Source organism: Erithacus rubecula (genome assembly GCF_903797595.1).
Source record: "Erithacus rubecula genome assembly, contig: SUPER_Z_unloc_8, whole genome shotgun sequence".
NCBI classification, from domain to species: domain Eukaryota; kingdom Metazoa; phylum Chordata; class Aves; order Passeriformes; family Muscicapidae; genus Erithacus; species Erithacus rubecula.
In genome coordinates, this window is record NW_027635619.1 from 411,643 (window position 1) to 432,946 (window position 21,304).

The 21,304-nt window shown below is 44.0% G+C and overlaps 3 protein-coding genes across 5 annotated transcripts in view; all 3 read right to left on the bottom strand.

Annotated features, from left to right (window-relative positions):
* The window catches only part of LOC306815096 (IgGFc-binding protein-like), a gene marked incomplete at its 3' end in the record, with an annotated part of 38,155 nt that extends 27,037 nt beyond the window's left edge, over positions 1-11,118 (bottom strand). Inside the window, exons 1-3 of the mRNA XM_079331724.1 lie at positions 11,050-11,118; positions 8,885-10,138; positions 7,882-8,200 (exon numbers count right to left, since the gene is read on the bottom strand). Coding sequence (XP_079187850.1) covers positions 7,882-8,200; positions 8,885-10,138; positions 11,050-11,110 — 1,634 coding nt within the window. The 5' untranslated portion in view covers positions 11,111-11,118. The remainder of the gene's footprint in view (positions 1-7,881; positions 8,201-8,884; positions 10,139-11,049) is intronic.
* On the bottom strand, positions 3,245-7,432 carry LOC306815090 (IgGFc-binding protein-like). The gene is made up of 6 exons (XM_079331720.1): positions 7,090-7,432; positions 6,085-6,585; positions 5,337-5,536; positions 4,549-4,929; positions 4,024-4,311; positions 3,245-3,561 (listed from the first exon to the last, which is right to left on the bottom strand). The coding sequence occupies exons 1-5, from the start codon at positions 7,331-7,333 to the stop codon at positions 4,270-4,272; spliced, it is 1,368 nt and encodes a 455-aa protein (XP_079187846.1). The 5' UTR covers positions 7,334-7,432; the 3' UTR covers positions 3,245-3,561; positions 4,024-4,269.
* Positions 11,119-13,669: 2,551 nt separating the features above from the next.
* LOC306815088 (sushi, nidogen and EGF-like domain-containing protein 1) lies at positions 13,670-17,789 on the bottom strand. 3 transcript variants are annotated; one of them, XM_079331719.1, is made up of 8 exons: positions 17,625-17,789; positions 16,819-16,863; positions 16,693-16,728; positions 16,270-16,400; positions 15,140-15,421; positions 14,853-14,990; positions 14,197-14,372; positions 13,670-13,790 (listed from the first exon to the last, which is right to left on the bottom strand). In XM_079331719.1, exons 2-8 carry the CDS (start codon positions 16,853-16,855, stop codon positions 13,787-13,789), a joined length of 804 nt encoding a protein of 267 aa, XP_079187845.1. In that variant the 5' UTR covers positions 16,856-16,863; positions 17,625-17,789; the 3' UTR covers positions 13,670-13,786. The 3 variants fall into 3 exon arrangements, with proteins under 3 accessions (XP_079187845.1, XP_079187843.1, XP_079187844.1); XM_079331717.1 differs by having other exon boundaries at positions 14,194-14,372; XM_079331718.1 differs by having other exon boundaries at positions 14,194-14,372; positions 16,819-16,872.
* Between the last annotated feature and the right edge of the window lie 3,515 nt (positions 17,790-21,304).

Genomic DNA, 21,304 nt, shown 5'->3' on the forward strand with positions numbered 1-21,304 from the left:
TTTTTGTTTGCACCAACCTCTTATAACTTTTTTTTCCTAAATTAAGTTTGTCTGACTAGTTGGTAGGCAAAAAATGTTCATGATGCTATAGGTCCCCTGTGAAAAAAAAAAGTGAGATTCACACCTTTTGCTTTATAATTCTGTGGTTTATTATCAAAGCTGTACTTTCACTTTCCCACAAGGTTATCAGTGGAAGCTTAAGGTGGCATTTTTAATTTACTGAGAGTTTGAATGATTGGGCTGCAGCTAAGGAGCAAATTAAATTGTGGCCTTGCAGCCAAAGCTAGTGCATGATCTTTAAAAAAAAAATAAAAGTAAAATGTTGGTGCTTGCAGGCAAAAGAAAAGAAAATAAAAACAACAAAACAAATGGAGACTTGTTTTTTTTAATTGGAGCCATTCCCTCAGACTGCTGATTTTGAGGCAAAAACTAACTGCATTTTGTCTTTGATGTAGAAACAACTGGCTGTACTTTTGAGTTAGAGAGCTTTATCTCCTGGAAAACTGCTGCAGGATATTCGGCTTGAACAGGTGGCAAAACACCACATGGAATGTGCACACTCTGCCTGGTCTTATTTTAAGGGAACCTTGTCTTTCTAAAATGTTTAAATAAGAATTTTACTTTATGCTTCTAATATTTTTAAACCAACAGCTTTTATTCTCCTTGGGCATCTTGGGCATCTTCTGTGACTGTATTATAAAAATACTTGAAACAGAATAAATTATCAAATAAGGATGATTTAAGAGCTAATGTCAACTCCTGTGTGTCAGTGAAGTTTTTCTCCATTAAAACACAAAGGAAAGTTAAATGCAATTGTCTCTGAGGAAAAGGCGAAATATTGATCAACCTTTGATTTATTGCAATTGATCTTTTACAACACAATAACCTAAAAAGGCTTCTGAGAATCCTCCACTCTACATATTCCAGGGCTCAGAAACCACCATATATAGGTGACTGAAAATCCCTTATTTGTTGAAAAAAATTAAGAGCAAAAAAAAAAATTTAAAAAGTGGTCAGAGCACTAGAAAGTTTGCAAAATAACAATTCTTTTCAGATGTAGAGAGCACGGTAAAAGTGACAAAAACTGTCATTGCAAAATGCAACTATGTTCATTCTTGACTCAGAAGGCAGTTAAAAATCCTTTACAAGTTGTTGTATCATACAAAAATCAAATAAAAAACACAACTGCCATAATACTGGTTGAATATTGATTGAATGTGGGAATATTTCTGTAACATAATATTTGAAATGCACCAGCTGAGTTTTGTCTCCTGGTACTCCCAGGGCTTCCAGTGCCCAGCAAAGTTCCTGGCCCTTCACCTTAACCTCCTCCCCCACCTTGGGGGACCCCAAAACCCCCACACACAATGGAGCACACCAATCCCCCATTCCCAAACCCCTCTCCCAACTCCTTCCATCCCCAAGACCTTCTTCCTCTCTGGGTCACACCAAAAGAACTCAAACTCATCTCATCAGGTTGGGGTACCCCACTCCCTCAGATAAGCCCCAATCCCATGACACCCTCCTTGAAAATTACCTGCACACCAACTTTGCTCACTTTTTTTACCCAAAAAAATGCTAGATTTTGAGGGGAAAACTGGCATAGAAAGGTAATTTATGCTTATTTTTTTAGGTTTTATTTCAGAAGAACTCCAAGGGCTTTCTGCTGGCCCCAAGTTGTTTAAAAAATACTCGGGAATTCTGCCAGGTCCTCCTGTATTTCTGGGAATTTTGTATCCCACTGCCAAGGTTTTGTTACTATTTTTGAGGTGAGAGCTCAGAGAACTGGGGACTTCCCAAGGCAGGGTGGGAGACACCTGCTCCCATGGAGATAAGTGAGAAGGAACTGGGAGTCCCCACCCCACAGACTGGGTGGTCAAGAATCCAAGTGAGAATAGGGAAGGAAAAGGCAGGAAGAGGGGGGAAGGGAGAGAGGGGGAATTCAGCATGGAGGGGGGAGACTGGGGAGGGAGGGGCTCAGTGTGTGGCACAGTGCCCCAAAACCTGGGGTCAAAATGCCTTGAAATTTGGGGTTACAACACCTCAAAATTGGGGGTCATATTGCCCCATGGTTTTTGGTCTCATTGTCCCAGACTTTGAAGTCACACTGCCCCCCATTTTGGGGTCAAAACGTCCCAAAATTGGAGGCCAAAATGCATCAGACTTAGGGGTCATGATATCCCACACTTGGGGGTTAAAGTGCCCTCACTTAACCTCAAGTGTGGGGATCACAGTGCCCCACATTTAGGCTAACAGGACTCCGTATTTGTTGTTACATTGTCCCACATTTTGGAGTCACAGTGCCTCATACTTTGGGGTCAAAATGCCCTGCACTTGGGGGCCACATTGCCCCACTCTTTGGGGTTGTGATGTCCCTCATGTGGAGGTCACAATGCCACACTTAAAGGTTCTCACTTGGGGGGCAAAACACCACACATTTTGGGGTCAGAATGCCCCATACTTCAGGGTCACAGTGCCCTATCCTTGGGTTAATATTGACCCACCCTTACAGCTTGCAGTGCCACACACTCTTGTGTCACATTGTCCCACACTTTGTGGCCAAGACACCTCACACTTGGGGGGTCACATTGTGCCACATTTTGGGGTCTCAGTGTGCCACACTTTGGGTCACAGTGACTCACATATAGGAGTCTCAATATCTCAAATGTGGGGGGTCACAGTGCCCAACATTTTGGGGCCACAATGCCCCACATTTATCCCACACTTGGGTGTCACAGTGTTTTAATCTGGGGTCACAATGATCCACAATGATGCCCAGGCATCACTCTGCCCCAGACTTGAGGGTTATGGTACACCACATTTTGCACATACCACATGATTTAGGGTCACAATGCCCCACAATTTGGGGTCATAGTGCCTCACTCTTTGGAGTCACATTGCACCACACTTTGGAGTGAAATATACCACACTGGGGGATCACAGTGCTACCCACTTTTAGGTCACATGGCCCCACAATTTACAGCCAAAATGCCTCATGTTGGGGGTTGTGACGTGCTACGCTTGGGGGCCACGGTGCTACAAATTTAGGGGTCGCAAGTTCCCCTGGACTTTGAGGTCAGGATGCCGCATACTTTGGAGCTGCAATTCCCTGCATAAGGGTCCCAGTGCCCCACATTTGGGGGTCATGTTGACCCACATTTAGGGGTAAAATATCCCTACCCATTGGGATGATGACCCCCCAGTTTTCCGACTTAGCAACTAAACCTCAAATATCACACTCAAAAAAGACTTTAGAAGCATTTATTGACTGTTGCATCAAAACCAGCCCTTGGCAATACCATTTTTATATGGGAAAAAACACTGGGATTTGGTATTTTTGATATGAATTTGATATATTTCTGGGTTCCAGGGGGTGGATGGGACATCAGGACATTAGGATCCACACAGAGTTAATCCATTTGGAAAAAATCCAGGAAAATGTCATGGATTTGAAGCAAAATCCAGAATTTTCCCAAATTTGGGGGAATTTGAGGTGGATCCACCTATGGGACAGGATAGCTAGGAGCGTCAACTTCCTGACGGATCTGATGGTAGATGTTGCTGGAAGAGAAAGAAATTAATGATTTTGGGCATAAATGGGTCAGTTTTGGCAAAAATGGGGAAATATTATGCAAAAAAATGGATTGTTAATGTGCAAATAATGAGTCTTTGTACTTAAGAGTGGGTCAGCATTATGTGTAATGGTCTGATTTGGGGAAGGGGGTTAATTTTTGGGGGGCAATGGTATGTACTATGCAAAATGGCATTGGGAAAGAAGATCTCATTATTGGGCAAATAAAGTCTCCTTGTAATGCAAAACGGCTCATTTTTTGGCAAAGCAGTTGCTTACCCGGATCGTTCCCACAGGATCCTGTCTCAGTCGCTGCGGATGAAACCAAAGAAACTGGAAAATTCCTTCCAGGATCTGCCCAGCCCCTCCACCACTGACAATATTGCCAAATTTCTGAGTGGGAAACACAATTTTTCTTGGATTTTGGGGTAAATAAATTAGGAATTACTCACCATCCAGCAAAATCTCGGGATTTCCACATGTCCACCACTTCTCCAACACTCTGGGCATCACGTCCATCTGGAAGCTTCAGGTCATCTCTGGGGCTTCCGTTGAAATTCCCACAGGGGGCACAAAGATAAGAGGCCAGGGCTGAGGTCACGGTGATGGTCGCCTCCCCATTCCGGGTGATGGTGATGGACATCCCAGACCAGTGGGTGATGGTTACATTCTCAGGGGAAGATGCCACAAAGATGGAGTCAGAGATGGTGGGGGGGGGGCCGGGTGAAGAGGTTATTGACCTGGGAAAATTACAGAAAATTACGAAAAACATGTTGGAAAACCAGTTTGTTCTTGAGCAGAGGGTTGGCTAGAGCCAAAATCACTCTTCGCTTTTTTGCAAAAATAGCTCATTATTGGGCAAAATCTCTCCACATCAGACAAAGTAGCTCATACCAGGCAAAATCTAGAGAGGTTTTAGCCCAAATCTGTCTAGATTGGCCCAAACCAGCCCAAAGCCCCTCACCTGCCCCACTCACCCACACCTCCATGTCGCTGTTGACGCTGACAACGCCCTCGCGGACGAAGACGATGGCAGCCGTGGCTGCGGGGACGTTCGTGTCACGACAGTCGCTGACCTCAATCACCACCTTGAACCACTCAGGTGCGTTCTCATCGCAGAGGGCTGACACCTTGTAGGTGCCACTGGCCAGCAGGGGCCCGGCAGCACCATCGAAGGTGGCCAAGGTGGCTCCAGGCGTGACCCTGCAGTGGCCTTCCCTCCTGGCACACACCTGTGCCCCATCACGGGTGATGCACACCTGGTCCTGGGGACACTGTGTGTCCCGGCACACCAGTCCCCGTGATGGGTGACAGTGGCATTCCTTGGAGCAGTTGTTGAAGGTGACAGTCTCACGTGCCTGGAACAGGAAATCTCACAGATTAAGCACAATCTTCTAATTTCCTGAATTTCAAGGGGAGAAATCATAGAGAGTGAGAAATTTGGGTGGATTTGGGGGACTTTGGGCAGTTCAACCAGTTAATGGTAACTTTTCCCCAGTTAATCACTTTTTTTGTGTGTGTTCTTTGTTCTTTTTTCCCCATTAATTGTTCATTTTTCCTCATTAATTCATTTTTCCTGGCTACTCCCTTGTTAATTGTCCTTTATTCCCCTCTGCTAATTGTCCTTTCTGCTGTTAATTGTCCCTTTTTTTTTCCCCAAACCCTCTGGAACTTTCTAGATGGGGCAGCTCAACCCCCCTCTGATTCCCAGAGAACCAACCCCACCAGTCCCCAGCCTCAGATGCCACATGTCCCATCACCTGACCTGGAGGTAGCGTCCCCTGTGGAGGCAGCCGCAGCGCTCAGGTGACACGCAGGTGTCCCCGTCGAAGACAAACCCCTCGTCACACTGACACCCCTCAAAGCACCCCCAGGTGCAGGGGGCGGGGCCCACGAGGGAGGCACAGGTGAGGTCACAGGTGCGAGTGCAGAGCTCGTAGTGGCTGTTTGGGGGGCAGGACAGGGCTAGGGAAAATAGTATTTTTAGGGCAAAGAGGTGATTTTGGGGGAAAAAAGTAGTATCTGAGGGATAAAAGGAGTAGTTAAGTAAGAAGAAGAATACTTGGGCAGGAAAATTTGCAGACAAAGAGGCATTTTAGGGGAGAAAATGAAACTTTTTGGTGAAAAGGGGATTTTACAGGAAAAAAAGAACAATTTTGAGGGTAAATTAGGAATATTTTGGGAAAAAGGTAATTGGAGGAAAATTAAGAACAATTTGGGAGGAAAAGGGAGGAGTCCAGGGTTATAAAGTGGTACTTGGTGGAAGAAAATTATTTGGGGACACAAAGGAGATTTGAGGGATAAAAAGGGGGGTTGGAGTGAAAAAAAACAAAACAAAACAAAACAAACATCCGGAGCGGGGGGAAAATGTGAAGGAAAATGGAGAATTTAACATTAAAAGGCATATTTTGAGGCAAAAAAAGAATACTTTGGGGGGAGGGCAAAGGTAATAAGAAATGGAAAAAAAGTGGGAATATGTGGGAGTTTGGGAGTGAAAATAATTTTTGAGGGACTTTGGGGGTGAAAGGGATTCCTGGAGGGGTTACCCACCTTGACCTTGCGTGGGTGCTCCTGGCTCATGCTGATGACACTCCCATAGACCTCCAGGTTGACGGTCTTGGTGAAGGACACGGCTCGGCTGCCGCGGTGGTTGTTTTCCACGGTGACATTGAAGGGGACCAGGGCGGGCTTGGGGGTGCAGAGGGCAGCGAACTGGTAGATGCAGGAGCCTTGGAAGTCAAACCTCAGCCCGTCAAAGGTGGTGTAGTGTGGGTCACCTGTCCCAATGCAGGTGTAGTGCTTGTTGGGTGTACACCTGGCGATGCCATTGGCCGTGACACACTTCTCATGGGATCTACATCCCCCTGGCTTGCAAGTCACTGTCCCTGAACCCTCACAGCGGCACCGCTTCTGGCAGCTCCCACCTTCCCAAAATTCCTCATGAAGCTTGTAGGAGCGATTGTTGTGGAAACAAGCAGAGGCTGGGGTGCTGGGATTGTTAGTTGCCTTGATGCCTGCAAGGGATTTAAGAATCTGTGAGACGTCACACAGGGATGGACCTCAGGAAAGCCCCACTGCAATTATTTTAGGGAGAACCAACCAATGCAAGCCTTCCCTGTAACTGAGGTGTTGGTTACATTGACCCCTAAACCAAATGAGAGTTTAAGATACGCCCCACAGGGACAACTCTCCATTCTTTGGGTAGCTGGAGTGAGATAAGGTAGATTTGGGGGTCATTCCTTCCCTACTGGTTTTGTTGGTGCCTACAAGGGTTGTGGAATCCATGAGACACCAAGCAGGGATGGCATTCAGGAAAATGCTGGTATAATTCCATGTGTTATGGACACCTGGGGTCAGAATAGCTGGATAGGTGGATTTGGGGATGTTTTGGAGTGGAAAGACACATTGATTGTGTTGATACCTACAACCATTGCTCTAGGATAATACCCATAGCTGAGTTCTCACAAGGATCCTCTTCCCCCTTACCAAGATCTTCACAGACCCCCACATGAACTTACCACACCCCTCTGTGCCCTGTGCAGTCTCCTGATCTCCACAATCTTCCTGGCATGAGGGATCTCTCCAGCTTTCTGCCCAATCCTCACCACCTTCACCAAGAATACCATCGGGAACCATGGCTTCATCGTCTGTATCCTCATTGAAGTTGCCACAGAGGCCACAGCTGGTCCCAAAATAGCTGCTGGGCACTGCCACCATGATAACCTGGTCCTCATCATAGGTCACCTGAAGTCCAAAATCCATCTGGAGGATGGTCCGACCCTCATTTTGGAAAATCTGGACTTTTCCATCTTCCAGGGTGGCTGGAAGGTTGGTGGGGTGGGGTGGGAAGGTGAGGAGGGTTAAACCTCAGCAGGTAGTTTCCAACCTCACAAAAAGCACATAGGTACAAACAGAGGGAGAAATGATTTTATGAATAATCAATTTTTATTATAAATCAAAATTTTTGCCCTACTTCCCAGAGATTCACACCAAGAAAAGCTCAAACCCCAAACCATTTCGTACATCTTCTGTGCTATTCTTGTTTGTAGGGAGACCAGGATTGGGAAAAAAAACACATTCCACCTGGAAAACTGATTTGGAATGTAAAAAATTCCCCAAATTCCACTCCAGATGTGGAGGTTCCAGCTATTTTTTAAGGTCAACATCAATATTGCAATGATTTATCCTTCCACAGTTTTTTTTACGTTTTTCCTTGGTTTTTTTTGAAGGTCAGACTCACCCAGAAATTTTCATCTACTTGGAACAAATGGTTTTATTGGGAATAATGAATCCAACGCCTGGGGAAACTCACCTGGACAGCCTTGTCCTCACCGGCGCGGATGGAGACGTTGTAGGCGTAGACGTAGACATTGGCCAGCGGCTTCTGGGAGTGATCCTGGCTCCGCTGCTCCTCCACGGTGAAAGGCTCCAGGGTGGGGTCAGCCCCGCAGTACCTGGCCAGGGTATACCTGCAGCCACCACGGGGGGACACGGAGGCCCCATCAAAGGTGTGGTACTGCCGGGATGGAGCGCCTGTGCAGGTGCCCAGGTAGTCGTGGCGGCAGGTGGGCGCGCCCTTGTCCAGGTGGCAGCTCTCCTTAGGGCGGCACTGCACCTGCCTGCAGGGGTCTGCGGGGTTATCAGTGACAGAGGATTAAATTCTATTAATTCATTATATTATTGATACGTTTAAGGATATACTTATTTCTATATTTTGCATCTTTTTATGTCTCATTTGTATTTACATGTGATTTTTTTCTATATTATTTATAAATATCTATGTATCACCTCCATGTTGGTTTAGATATCAATTATTTATCCACATATTGCTTATGTATTTCCATGATACAGAGCTATTAAAAATATAATCAATGTGTATGATTCTAAGTAATGTATAAATATAAATTTATCACAGACATCTTGTATATATCCTATACTTGTCTCTAATACTTAGATATTTACTATTTATTAGATGTTTGTAGATAGTGATTTTTATGTATTATTTATATATTTTTCTATTAATTCTTATTCATTTATTTAGTATATTAAATTTAGGGGGAGTCTTACTATTATTCCTATATGTTTGTATATTAATATTTTTTTTAAATATTACTATTATTTTATGTTCTATATTATCATATAATGTTATATATTATTCTAATACAATAATATTATGTAATGCTATTTTTTATTCAATTCGTTGTTGTCATTTTCATGATTACTTGTAACTAAATATAATTATTACAAATATTTGTTATTGATATCTATATAATTGTAGCTAATTTATTGATATCAAAGTCCACCTCCACTCACCACTGTCACAAGCTCCCTCTGCTCCATAGCGCTTCCCCTGTCCCATCCCGACGTTCCACACCCCAAATGCTGCTGTCTTGTGCTCCACACGGTGGATTCCAAATCCGCTTCCCAAATTCATCCCAACCCATGAATATTCTGTCCCATGGATCTTCTCCCATGCCACACTTCCTAACGGCCTCTGGTTCAGCAGTATCCCAGAAGTTTCTGCTGTCTTGGCCACCAGCAGGATGCGGTTGTCATATCCCTCCAGCGCAACGACGCTGTAGGAGTTGCAATAACTGGCTGTGTCTGGGATGCTGACAAAAAACGGCTCAGAGTTCACTGCACCGCTGTTCCCGCCACTGCCCAACAGAAAAACCTGGACGCCAGCCTCAGAAGTGACAAACAAGCCCTGCGGGGACTGGGTGCCATAGAGCAGCGAGTGGTTGGGTTGTATCTCACGCGTGGTCTTGGTGACTTCACCATGGCCTGTGACACGAGTTGGTTGGGCAGTGGTGATGTAGATGAGGTTGGATTGTCCTTGGAACGGCACCGGTGGCACAAGGAAGGATTTTCCCCACTGGGTGATAGGGTGGAGCTGTTCCACCACGTGATCACAGCGGCTCAACCTGCCCACACAGGTGTGACCGCTGAAGACAGCCACCGGCTTCTGTGCCACCACCCGTGTTCCCGAAAGGTCGGCTGCGCTCTGGATCTGCGCTGCTTGGAAGGGCTCCAGTGGAATGGTGAGGGTGGAGCCACGCCGGTGCAGCCGTCCACGGAAGGTGACGTCGGCGTTGAGGTGAATGTTGACCGTGGTGGGTTGGTCCCAAGCAGCCACCACAAACTGTGCATTGCGGGTGGGGCCAGGGTTAGGGGTGACCACGTGGTATTCCGTCCCCCACCTATGGACTGGGATAATGACAGCGGAATCAGCTGCCGTGGGTTTGTCGTTGACCATCACTGCAGTGACTGCGGCAGTGGTCTTCACCACCACAGCGTTTTCAAAAATTTGGCTTCCCACCATCTCGGCTTGGGGTGGGATCTTCACCAGGACTGGTTGGTTGGCAGCTGCCTGGACTGTCATCCGTAGCCCAGGTCTCTTCATGGAGATGGTGGCCGTGGTGGATGGGGAGGGGCCAGTGAGGAGGAGGAGGCGGAAGTCGCTGCGAAGGGTGCGCTGGTCACCATTCTGCAGGAAGGCCACCAGGAACTCATCACCCAGGTGAAGTGGTGACATCTCAGAGGTAATGCTGGGGGCTTGGAGGAGAGCTGGGGGAAGGAAGAAGAGGGGTGGGTAATTTGATAGATTATTGATTTGACACAGATTTGATTGGTTTGATGGATAATTGGTTTGATGGACAGTTGATTTCAAGGATCACTGCTTGCTGAATTACTGATTTGGTGAACTACTGATTTGAAACTTGACCAATTTGGTTGATTATTGATTAATGTATTATTAATTTAATGGGTTAATGATTAGATAAATTATTGGCTTGATGGAGTTTCAATCTAATAGACCTTGGATTTCGTTTGCTAGACCACAGATTTGATGGATCATTAATTTAATGGATTATTCATTCAAAAGATTATTGAGCCAATGGACCTTTGAGTCAATGGATTAATAGATTAAAGGACTTTTTATTGGGCAGACTGTTGATTTGATGAAGTGTTAATTTCATGGTTCATCGATATTGATTTGACAGCTTACTGAGTTTATGGGATGTGGATTTGATTTGATGGGATATAATTTTGGAGAAAAAAATTAACATTGATCTGATGAATTATGGCTTTAATGGATTACAGATTTGATGGACTTGATTATTTTATGAACTATTAATTTGTTAGATCATTGATTAGATGGAATATTAATTTGATCATTGATTTGATTAATTTTTCATACACTCATTCTCCATTTAGGAGAGTAAACTCTGATTGGGAGAGTAAACTCTGAAAAAGTATTTAATGAATTAGATTAATCCGTTGGATCATCATTCCCAGGAACAAACCATTTGAAGAATTGCGATTTTGATGAAAACCCAATTAGTTCCCTGGGCAAAAGATGAAGTTTTTGGGCTGGGAAATCCTTCTTCTGGGCTGGAAAACCCTTATTTTGAGGAAATTCATTATTTCAGGGGAATTTTACAGCTTTTGGAGCATTACCCCACCCTGTTTCAACTTACCCCAGAACATAACAGTCCAGAACCATCTCAGGACATCTGCTTTTCCCAAGCCGCTATCCATGATGCTCTGGGTGAAAAGGTAAAGAAAAAAAAACCAGTCAAATTCTCATACTGTTTGAAATCTCACTAGAATTTTCCCAAAATGCACTATTTCTTAACATAAAACTGTACAAATCCCCAAAAATCTGTGTGTTTCAGCCTTTTACTCATCCCAAAAATCAGTGTTGTGCTGAATTTTTCCCCAAAATCTGTTCTTCTCATTCAAGATATCCTCAAATTCATTATTTCAATTGCATTTACTCAAAAATATGAATTTTATTGCATCTGGTGCAGAAATTGGCTTTTGTGGGGGCATTTCCACACATCTTCCCCCACCATCTCAGGTTCCTTTGAATCTTCTTTTCCTTTTCCTCCTTTTTCCTTCCCCTTTTCCTCCCTTTTACTTTTTCCTTTTCCTGTTTTTAGTAATCTCCTCTTTTCCCCTTATTTGCCCCATTCTTTCTTTTGCTTCATTTTCCCACTATCTCCCCTTTCCTCCAAATCCCATTTTTCCATCCAAACCCCCTTTGGGCTTTTTAATTTCTTCATCTTTTTTTCCTTTTCTATCCCTTTTCCCTCTTTTTACTCCTTTTCTCCATTTTTTCACTTCCTTATCCTTTTATCCTTTCCTTCCTGTTTTCACTTTTTTCCCTCCACTTCCTTAATTTTTTTTCTTCTCCTCCCTTGTTTCCTTTTTGTCTTGCCTTACCCTTTTCCCTTTTTTTCAGCTTTTTCCCCTTTCCCACATTTTTCCTACTTTCCTCCCTTCTTTCCCTAGTTTTCATTTCCTACTTATTTTTCCTTTTTCTCCCTTTTTTCCCTTTCCCCCTTATCCCATTCTTTCCCTCTTATCTTTCTTTTTCTCTTCTTTCTCCAATTTACCTTTTCTCCCCCTTTTCCTTTCCTTCTTCTTTTCCCCTTTTCTTCTCTCTTTTTCCTTTCCTTCCTTTTCTCCCTCTCTTGTTCCCTTCTCCCCCCTATCCTGCCTTTTTCTCCTCCAAATCCCTTCACAAACCTTCCAATCCCACTGCTCCTAGGATCAGACCCAGGGCTGAGTTGGGGGGAGGGAGGGTGGGGAGGGGGAGGTGGGGAGATGCAGGAATTTTCAGGTGGATTTTCCCGCCTTAGGGTCTTTCCTGCCAAAAAAATTATCAGTTATTAGATATTAATTTGCCCTTACCAGCCTTTGGCCCCGTTTGATCCCCAGCTTAGCTCCGTATCCCCAAAGAGCTCTGTTTTATCCCCAAATCTGTGAAGAAAACACAATCCCAGGACAGCAGATCTGGCTCCTCCCTCAATTATTTTTTAATTTTGGCAGAAAAAGGGGAAAGAAAATGACTAATCCAGGCACCCCCAGGGGATGACCCCACCCAATGACGTGAGATAATTTTTGGCCAGGAAAGGTGAAAACAGAGAGAAAAACAGGTTTTTTTTTTTAAATCTGATGTCAAAAATTGGCATTGCCAGATATCGAGGTTTTTTGTCCAATGTGTTTTAAATTATTCCACAATGACAAGGATATGAGGGAACAAAAATAGTGACTTGTTTTGAGAAGTAGAGGGTGTGATTTGGGTAAAAAAAAAAAAAAAAAAAAAAAAAAAAGAGGGAAAGGGGAAAAAAGGGAACGGGAGGGAAGGAATTTTTTTAAAAGATGCATTTTGTGGGCTGAGGAGTTGATGGGATCAATAGACCCAGGCCAACAGCATGAGGTGCACTAAGGGGAAGTGCCAAGTCCTGCCCTTGGGTCACAACAACCTCTGCAGCTCCAGGCTGGGGCACAGTGGCTGGGAAGCTGCTCATTATAAAAGGCCCTGGGGATGCTCATAACAGCAGCAAAACCTAAGCCAGGTGCTCCAGGTGGCCAGGAAGGCCAGTGGCCCCTGGGCTGTCCCAGCCTTGGTGTGGCAGCAGGAGCAGGGCAGTGACTGTCCCTGTCAAAACCAGTTTTGGGTCTCTCATGGTAATAAAGACATTGAAGGCCAACCCCAGGCAACCAGGACAAGAGGAAATGGTCCCAAGCTGTGCTAGGGGAGGTTCAGGCTGGACATCAGGAGGAATTTCTTCACAGAAGGGGTGATTTAGCTTGGAATGGTCTACTCAGGGATGTGGTGTAATCACCATGCCTGAAGTGTTTGAGAAACATCTTGATGTGGCACTCAGTGCTGTGGTCTGCTTGACATGGGGTGTTTAGCCAAAGGTTGGATTTGAGCATCTTGGAGTTCTCTTCCACTTTAATGATCCTGTAATTCTGTGACTAGAAGTCAAGGGTGGGGAGGAGTAAAGTTGTGTCCCCTGTATCTTTTGATGTCCAAGTGTGTTGAAGGTGCAGCATTTTGGGGTGTGTGCCAAGCTGTCTGTTGTGGGCTGTGTCTCTTGTGCACACGGCTGCCAGGTGACTTCATATTGCACAAGACTCTAGAAATTAACATCCAAAAAAGGCCAAATTGGATAAATTCTGTCACGTTTCACCCCAAAGCCCCTCAGATCCCCTGCAACTGTGGGAACAGTGAGGGTGATGGTGACATGAGTGTGATGACAGCACCATGGGTGCCATGCAATGACAAGGACATGGACACTGCAATGTCTTGGCTGCAATTTTATTGCTCTGATAGAGGTTGACATGATCTTGACATGCACAGTGGCTTCATCGGTGATAACAGTGGCAGTGGTGATGTCCCTCTGCCCCATTCCCCTCAATTCACCTGGAGGAGATATCAACAGTCCAAGAGGAACAGCCACTTTCCACCCAAATGCCCAATACCCCACAAAAAAAATCCCAATATTCCCCTCAGAACCCAAACTTTCCTCACAAATTATCCCATATAATCCCCACCTTTCCCCAACAAACTTCCAATTGTTCCCCAAATGCCCAATTTTCTCCAGTTCCTAATTTGCCTCTAAATCTTCAACTTTCCAACCAAGATTCCCACTGTTCCCCCCAGATTCCTAATTTTCCCCAGCAAATCCTGTCTTCCCCTAAATTTCCAATGGTCTTCCCACAGTCACAAATTATTGCCCCAAATCCCCACTCCTCCTGCCACTCCTGAATTTACTCCCCACATTCCCACTTTTCCTCAAAATTCCCAATTTTCTCCTCCAACTTACAACCAGCAGTTGTTGTTCAGCTGGGGAGGATCCACACCTGTCACCTGGAAGTCATCCACCCGAAAGACCCAGCGTCCTGGGACCTTGACGTTGGAGGTGGTGGTGATGTTGATGATGGCATCAGTTTGGGATCCAGGAATGTTGTAGAAGTTGGTGTCATCACCGCTATTGAATCCTGCCTGGAAAAGAGAGGGGGGGAAGGGGAGAGTGAGGAGGACTGATCCCATCCAAAGGGAATAGTGGGCCCCCAAAATGATTTTAGGATGCGAACGTATTTGGTATCACCCAAAAATTATATGAACCAATCCATGACCATCAGTATCATGATCATCATCTCCAGAAGAAGGGTGGACTACCCTGTCTTCACCCTCATCATCATCATCATCACCATCACTATCATCATTGCATCACTATCCTCTCCAATAGCTGGGATGGGCCAACCTCTGACCTTCATCATCATCATCATCTCCAGAAAGGGATAGGACAACTTGATCTCCTCAAAAATGTTGTGGGCCAATCCTGGACCTTCATCATGATCATGATCATGATCATCTTCATCCCCAGGAAATGGGATGGGCCAATCCCTGACCTTCGTCATCATCATCATCCTTAGAACATGGAGTGGGACAACCTCCCCCTTCTCCACCCTCCCCACCTACATGTGCTGGGGTCCCCCCGAGTCCCGTTTCAGCGTCCCCATCACTTGCTGCCCCTGTGGTCCACTGGATGTCCAAGTAGTTGAGGATGATGTAGAACATCTTGGAGTCTGTGGTCAGCACAGCCTGGAAGGTGTTGCCCTATGGAGAAAGGTCACAGAGGCCAAGGATGAGTCATGGAGGTCGTGGGTGGGTTCTGGAGGTCAAAGAGAGGTCGGTCAACAAGGCCCCCAAGGGGGACAGCAAGAGCCAGTGAGTGACCTTCATACCCCACGGACCACAGACCTCACCTTCTCAGAGGTGGAGCCATAGTAGGCCACATGGTCCCAGGTGGCCACCAAGGCCCAGGTGGCCGTGAAGGGGCTTTTGGGGAAGTACTGGGAGATGTCCTGGCTGATGGTGTCCAGCAGGGCTGGGTCGGTGCTCTGGCGGTAGAAGATGTCCCCACCCAGCACGTTGTCCACATCGGCCCAGTATGGAGCCACAAAGGGGCTCCCATCGGCCAGAGGGAAGGGGTCGGGGGTGTACTGTCTGACGGCCTCATTGAAGGAGATCACCCCATTGTTGTTCACCTGGAGGTGACACCAGGACTGGTGGGTGCAACACCTTGACTTGGGTTGTGCAGTCCTAGAGATGAACCCTACAAGCACATCATGAACCACCACCCCTAGGGACTGCCCCAACACCTATCAACACCCCAAGATCCGCTGCCCACAGGTCTCCCCCAAAACCTACCAATCACAGGAACCCTCACCCACAGGACCCCCAACACCCAAAGCACCCCTCAACATCCATCAACCTCCCAAGACACACAATCCACAGGACACCCCCAAACATCAGATCCATAGAACCCCCTAACAGCAACCACCCCCACGACCTCTTGGAGACCCACGACCCACAGGACACCCCCAAACATCAGATCCATAGAAACCCCTAACAGCAACCACCCCCAGGACCTCCTGGAGACCCACCACCCACAGGACTCCACAACACCCACCAATCCCCCTGAGACCCATTCCTCAAGGACCATCAAAAAATCCACCACCCATGTGATCCCACAGTGCCCACCAGCACACCCCAAGATCCAGCCCCCATGGGACCCTCCAAAACCAACCAACTGCCCCAGGACCCACCAGCCATATGACCACAAAGGACAACACCATCACCCACCACTGTCAGAACCTCTCCAGCCCCTCCAACCCCCCACAATACCACCAGCCCCCTCACGATCCTCCACCCATCTGAAGATATTTCAGTGTCCAAGGGTAAAACACACTATGAACTCAAGAAGGGTTGATTTTAGGGAGACACACACCCACACACCCACACATACCCCAGTAAAATAAAATAAATAGAAATGGAGGGAAAATTTGGAAAAATGTAGGAAATTCCCCAAAATACGGAATTTGGGGTGACCTACGAACACAGTTTTGTAGGTTTTGCCGTAGAAGGTGAAGGGAACAGAGAGGGTGATCTCCTCAGATGTCCCATCATCATGTTTTGGGTTGGTTTCATCCCCCTGCTGTGGTCCATAGGGATAGAGCAGGGATCCTGTAGGAAAATCAGGATTTGGGAACTGCCCCCAAATTGCCACCCAATCACATGGATTTTGGGGTGTAACCCAGCAAATTTGAGGCTCCCATGGTCTTGGCTGCCTAAAAATGGTTGTGTCTTCGACTGGGTTTTCATGGTGAAACTGGGGTGAAAGGGAATGACCCCAGTGGAATTACATGGAGAATACATGGATTTTGGGAGAATAGTGGGAAAATGGTATGATGTGCATGGGAGAAAGTTTGTTTTATGTGGAAATAATGATTTTTAGGGCAAAGCTCCCAAAATTCACCTTTTTCAGATAAGGTTTTGGTGTCCACCATGGAACCTAGAGAAGAAATAGGACGGAAAATGAGTTGCTCAATCATTTTTAGAATAAGGAAAAAAAGGTAACACTTTTGCAGAATCAAACATTTACCTAAAATCAGGAGGAAGAATACACTAGAGGGTGACATCCTCAACACTAAAATAACTGTAAAAAAGAGGAAAACTTGAAAAAAACTATAAGTATATTCAAACAAGCAAACCAACACCCCCCCACCCCCAAAAAAAAAAAAAAAAAAAAAAAAAAGAGATGATGCAGTAAAATGAAGTTCCGGAGGCAAAAAACCCAAAAACTGGTTAAAATACCAAGCACATACTTTTTCCAGGAATTTTGTGTTGAGGGCTGTGTGTATGTGAGGCATTTTAACCATTTTTTAAAAGAATTGAGGTATTTGAAAAATTGGCTTTTTAATTTAATTACAGTACATTTTAAAGTATTCATATAATTTAATTCAGGACATTTAAAATTTTTATTTAATTTTTAAAAATTTTAATTTACTATGATTGAATTGTAACCAAAAATTTAATTTAAGTGAACATTATTTAATTTCATTTCAATTGTTAATTCTAAATGTATTGCTTTTTATTTAATAGAGTTTTAATATTAATGGTATTTTTATTTATCTTCTATTTATTTGGTTTTTTTAAATTTAACTTTAATTGAATCTTCATTTTGTACCATTTGTGTGAGTGAATTGAAGATATTTTTCCCCTTCTGTGCCCAAATTCAGGATTTTTTGCCTTTTTTCTGAATAAAATGAAGATTATTTCCTTTTTTTCCATGCATTTTAAGGGCACTTAAAGGAACAAATTTTCCTTAAATGCATGAAAAAATCAGGATTTTAAAGAGACAGTATTCCAAGGAATGACCAAATCCCAGCAGAATAAAAATTCTCTCACCTGGATTTCAATGAAGTGCAGAGCTGCAGCCTGAAAATGAGCTCAAACACCCTCAAATGCTGACTTTTGCCTGGTCCTGCTCCTTTTTTATCAAAACTAAAAATAGAGAAACATCAAATTTGCCAACTTTCCACCCATCCAATCTCTCTGAGCTCTCCCAGGAATCTTTAGAAAGGGAAATGTAATCACGTGTTGAAGATTTAATCATGTGTTGGGGATTTTTGGCTCCTCCTGTTTTTGGTTTGTTTTTTTTTTTTTTTTTAAGCACAGTAAAGACATTTTTTTTAATAATTTTGGGGTTCTGGAGACACCTCTGGATCCCTTCTCACCTGTGTGGGGGTTTTGCCCCTTTCCAAACTTTCAACTTTCATCCCCCTATTTAATATTTTTAAACAAAAAAGTCCTTTTAAAATTATTTTTAATTATAGATTCCTTAACACATTTTTATTATGAGGAAGAAAACTGATTATACCTTTTTATTTGGGATTTTAAGGATTTTTTATATTATTGTGAGTCTAAGAAAAATCTTTATCATGTTCTGTGGCCTTTATTTTTTTTCTAGGAAGAAAAAAGAAGTCCTTATACACTGGAATTCTACTTTTATGAGGAAAAAAACAACTATTTAAACCGCCAATACTTTTAGTGTGGTTGATTTTTTTTTTTCTAAAAGGAAGTTAATATCTCTGTTTTTAGGGATTTTTTTTAAGGGGAAGAAACCTTTTACTCTTTTATTTAAGGAAAAATTCTTGTTCCTTATTTACGTTGCATTTTAAAAGTATTTTTTTCAGGAAAACCTTTTATTATCTCTCCTTTTTTCTCCTTATTTTTCTAAAGGAAAACCCCTTATTTGCTTACATTTTAAGAAACCTCATTTTTCCCAGTTCTGGATTTTATTTTTTTTTTTTTAAGCTTTTTAAAGTTTCTTTGATTTGTTTTCTTTGTCCAGAATCTGGGCTGGGACTTCTCCAGAATCCTCAGCTGGAACTTCTCTCATTAGTGTTTTGGAAAAAAAGAGGACAGGTTTGGGTCTGTCTGCCAGGAGACAGTGGATGGGGGTTGAGAGGGGGGCAAGGGTTCTGAGGAATTCACTGGATTTTTGGAGGGGCTCCCTGGAGGAGACTCAGCTGCAATGTCCCTGTGCTTTCCCCTGACCCGTGGCTGCCCCTCACCTTCTGAGGGACCCCATCAGCGGCAGGATCCACCTCCCCACTCCCAAATTCTCCAGAGTTCTGGGGTCAGTCTCTCCACCCACCCTCCTCCAGCCAGATGTGAAGAATGGTCAGAGTTTGATGCCCACCCCAACTCCCCAACCTCACTCAGTCCTTGTCCTGCAAACGTCCCCAGGACATTCTTGCAAGGAATAAAATTCTGTGTGATTTTGTTGGAGAGAGCCAACAACATCGGCAAAACTCTGCCAGAGCCTTTCAGGGAGAGGCAGCAGAATTCCAAGGAAAGGTTAATGCTGGCAGTCACTCGGTGTCACTGCTTTCAGTGTCTGGAGACAAGAGGAGGGAAAACCAGATGGTGTGACATCTCTTGCTCTCGTAACTTAGTGTGTCATGGAGAAGTTTGTTTGGTTTGGGACGGTTTGTTCTGTTTTCCTCGCTGATTTAGGACTTTATCAGAGCACATGGCTTTTGTCTGTGCTGCTGATGCTGGGACATGCAGACACCTGCTTGCTGCCCAGGCTCCTGGCTGCTCACTGGATGCTGCTTCTCTCTGTTGGACTCCTTCAGAGCCCTGCTGGGGATGCAGAAAAGCAGAAAAGCCTCTGCAAGCCCCAGGGATGCAGCACAGCTCCCACTCGCTGCTCTGCAGCAGCAGGAGGTCAGAGTTGGTTTAGTGCTGCACTGAGCTCATTGCATGGACACCTATCAGTGCCAGTCTGCAGTGGAAATTCCTGTATCTGCTCCCTACTGGTGTCTCTGTTTGCTTCTAAATCCCTGTGCCTGAATTTCTTGTGCCCCCTAATTAGTACAGGGAAAAAGAGACACTTGGAACACCTCTCTGGTTGACACTTGAGTTTTATTGCATTATTTATTGCATTTAGTTGCATTAAATCATTTTGCAATGAGCCTTTGGAAAGAGAAGGAAATGCAAGGAGACACACAAAGAAGCTCATTTACAGATTTACAGATTTGCAATAAAAATCTGAGCACACAATATTAAATTTGTAATTCAACTAGCTTTTCATACTTTAGAAAATGAAAAAAAAGAGAAAGGAATAATCTATTTTAAATAGACTTGTGTGTGATCATTCCATCAAAACTAGCATTCTTTTTTATTAGCAAAGGCTCATTTAAAAGAATTCTACCCATAAAATGAGAAAGAGTACATCTTCACTGCTAAAAATTTGCCAGAGCTAAAAGTCAGATTTAAAAAGTATGTAAGATTTCAAAAATTCCATTTTCATTCCCTTACATTTATCTGTGACTGAATTATATTTGTATTAGGATGCATCTGTGCATCCTGGTCTGAATTAAAAATCTGCCAAAATGACAGCAGGAAAGTGGACCAGAACTGCATGTGAAAGGAATTTTATTTCTTGCCAGCAGTTTCCAGTTACAGTCGAGACTAAGAAGCTCAAGTTACACAGCTAACTTATTCTGAGAAGCGATTTATTTTGATCAGACTGTAGCTTCCTTTTGTGATGACATTGAACACAATGTACTCAGGCTTTCAGCAACCCAGGGAAGCCTCACAACAGCCAGGTGAAGAAGATTTTATCAAAAAATCATGTTGACCATTGATCATTTAAGATTCCCAGTGGGTTAGAAATAACATTTTCAGAACTACTAACTTTTTTTATTTTTTTGGTGGGATCTAGTCAAAAAGGCTTTGCTTTGGAAAATTTTATGAGAGAGGACTTCAATGTTTCCCACAAAACAGATGGGGAAGGCAATGGATATTGTACATCCTCCTTCCTCTTTTTTCTTTTTTCTTCCTGCCAGGCAATCAGATCTGTTTAACTGTGACTCACACAACCCTCTTGTTGCTGCTTTATACATTATTTGTGCTCCTGCCTTACTTCTCACAGCCTGTCAGCAGGCTTTGAACTGGGACTGAGATTTAATTGGACCTGTGTACAATTAAGAGGGACAAGCAGATTCACCCTTTTTTTAATGCGGGACAGACTCTACATAGCTGCCATGGTGTCTGTTCAGTAAGATCTCCAATTAAATCAAACATGATAGTCTGTAACTCAGGATTTAGAAAGCCACATTTCACGAGTTTTATGCAGATGTTTTACAGGATTTAGAAAATATCGTGTGTGTGTTTGCAATTTCAGCCCTGAACTTTCTTTTCTCTTCTGGCTTAGCCCTAACACAAATGCCCTAATTCTCTTGTGGAGAAATGTCTCAGTTCTCTGTATGCAATTTATGAAAATGAGGAGAAGAGAAAGGAAAAAAACTTTGTGCTCCCTCAACTGACAAGAACACCTATGACAATGATTAAGTGTCACCTTAGAGGGATGTTCCCCTGCCAGAATCAGACTCTGCCTATTCTGTAATGGCAGGAATTTGGTTGCAAAAGCATGCATGTCTTTATCCTCTATGAAATGTTAAAGACCAGCTCTAATTTTAACATCAACATGACAGATAATCTCATGTATCTTTTATAATAACTACTTCTGCATCTGGTGTCTTCCTTTATTCTTACTGACAGATTCCTGTGTTCAA

Coding starts and splice junctions, on each gene's coding strand:
- LOC306815088 (XM_079331717.1), bottom strand. CDS start 16,855: ATGTCACCCTCTAGTGTATTCTTCCTCCTGATTTTAG. Junction 16,401..16,692: donor CAAAACCTTATCTGAAAAAG/GTGAATTTTGGG, acceptor ATTTTCCTACAG/GATCCCTGCTCTATCCCTAT. Junction 15,422..16,269: donor AAACCTACAAAACTGTGTTC/GTAGGTCACCCC, acceptor TGTCACCTCCAG/GTGAACAACAATGGGGTGAT.
- LOC306815090 (XM_079331720.1), bottom strand. CDS start 7,333: ATGGATTTTGGACTTCAGGTGACCTATGATGAGGACCAGGTTATCATG. Junction 6,586..7,089: donor ACAGGGCACAGAGGGGTGTG/GTAAGTTCATGT, acceptor AATCCCTTGCAG/GCATCAAGGCAACTAACAAT. Junction 5,537..6,084: donor GAATCCCTTTCACCCCCAAA/GTCCCTCAAAAA, acceptor TATTTTCCCTAG/CCCTGTCCTGCCCCCCAAAC.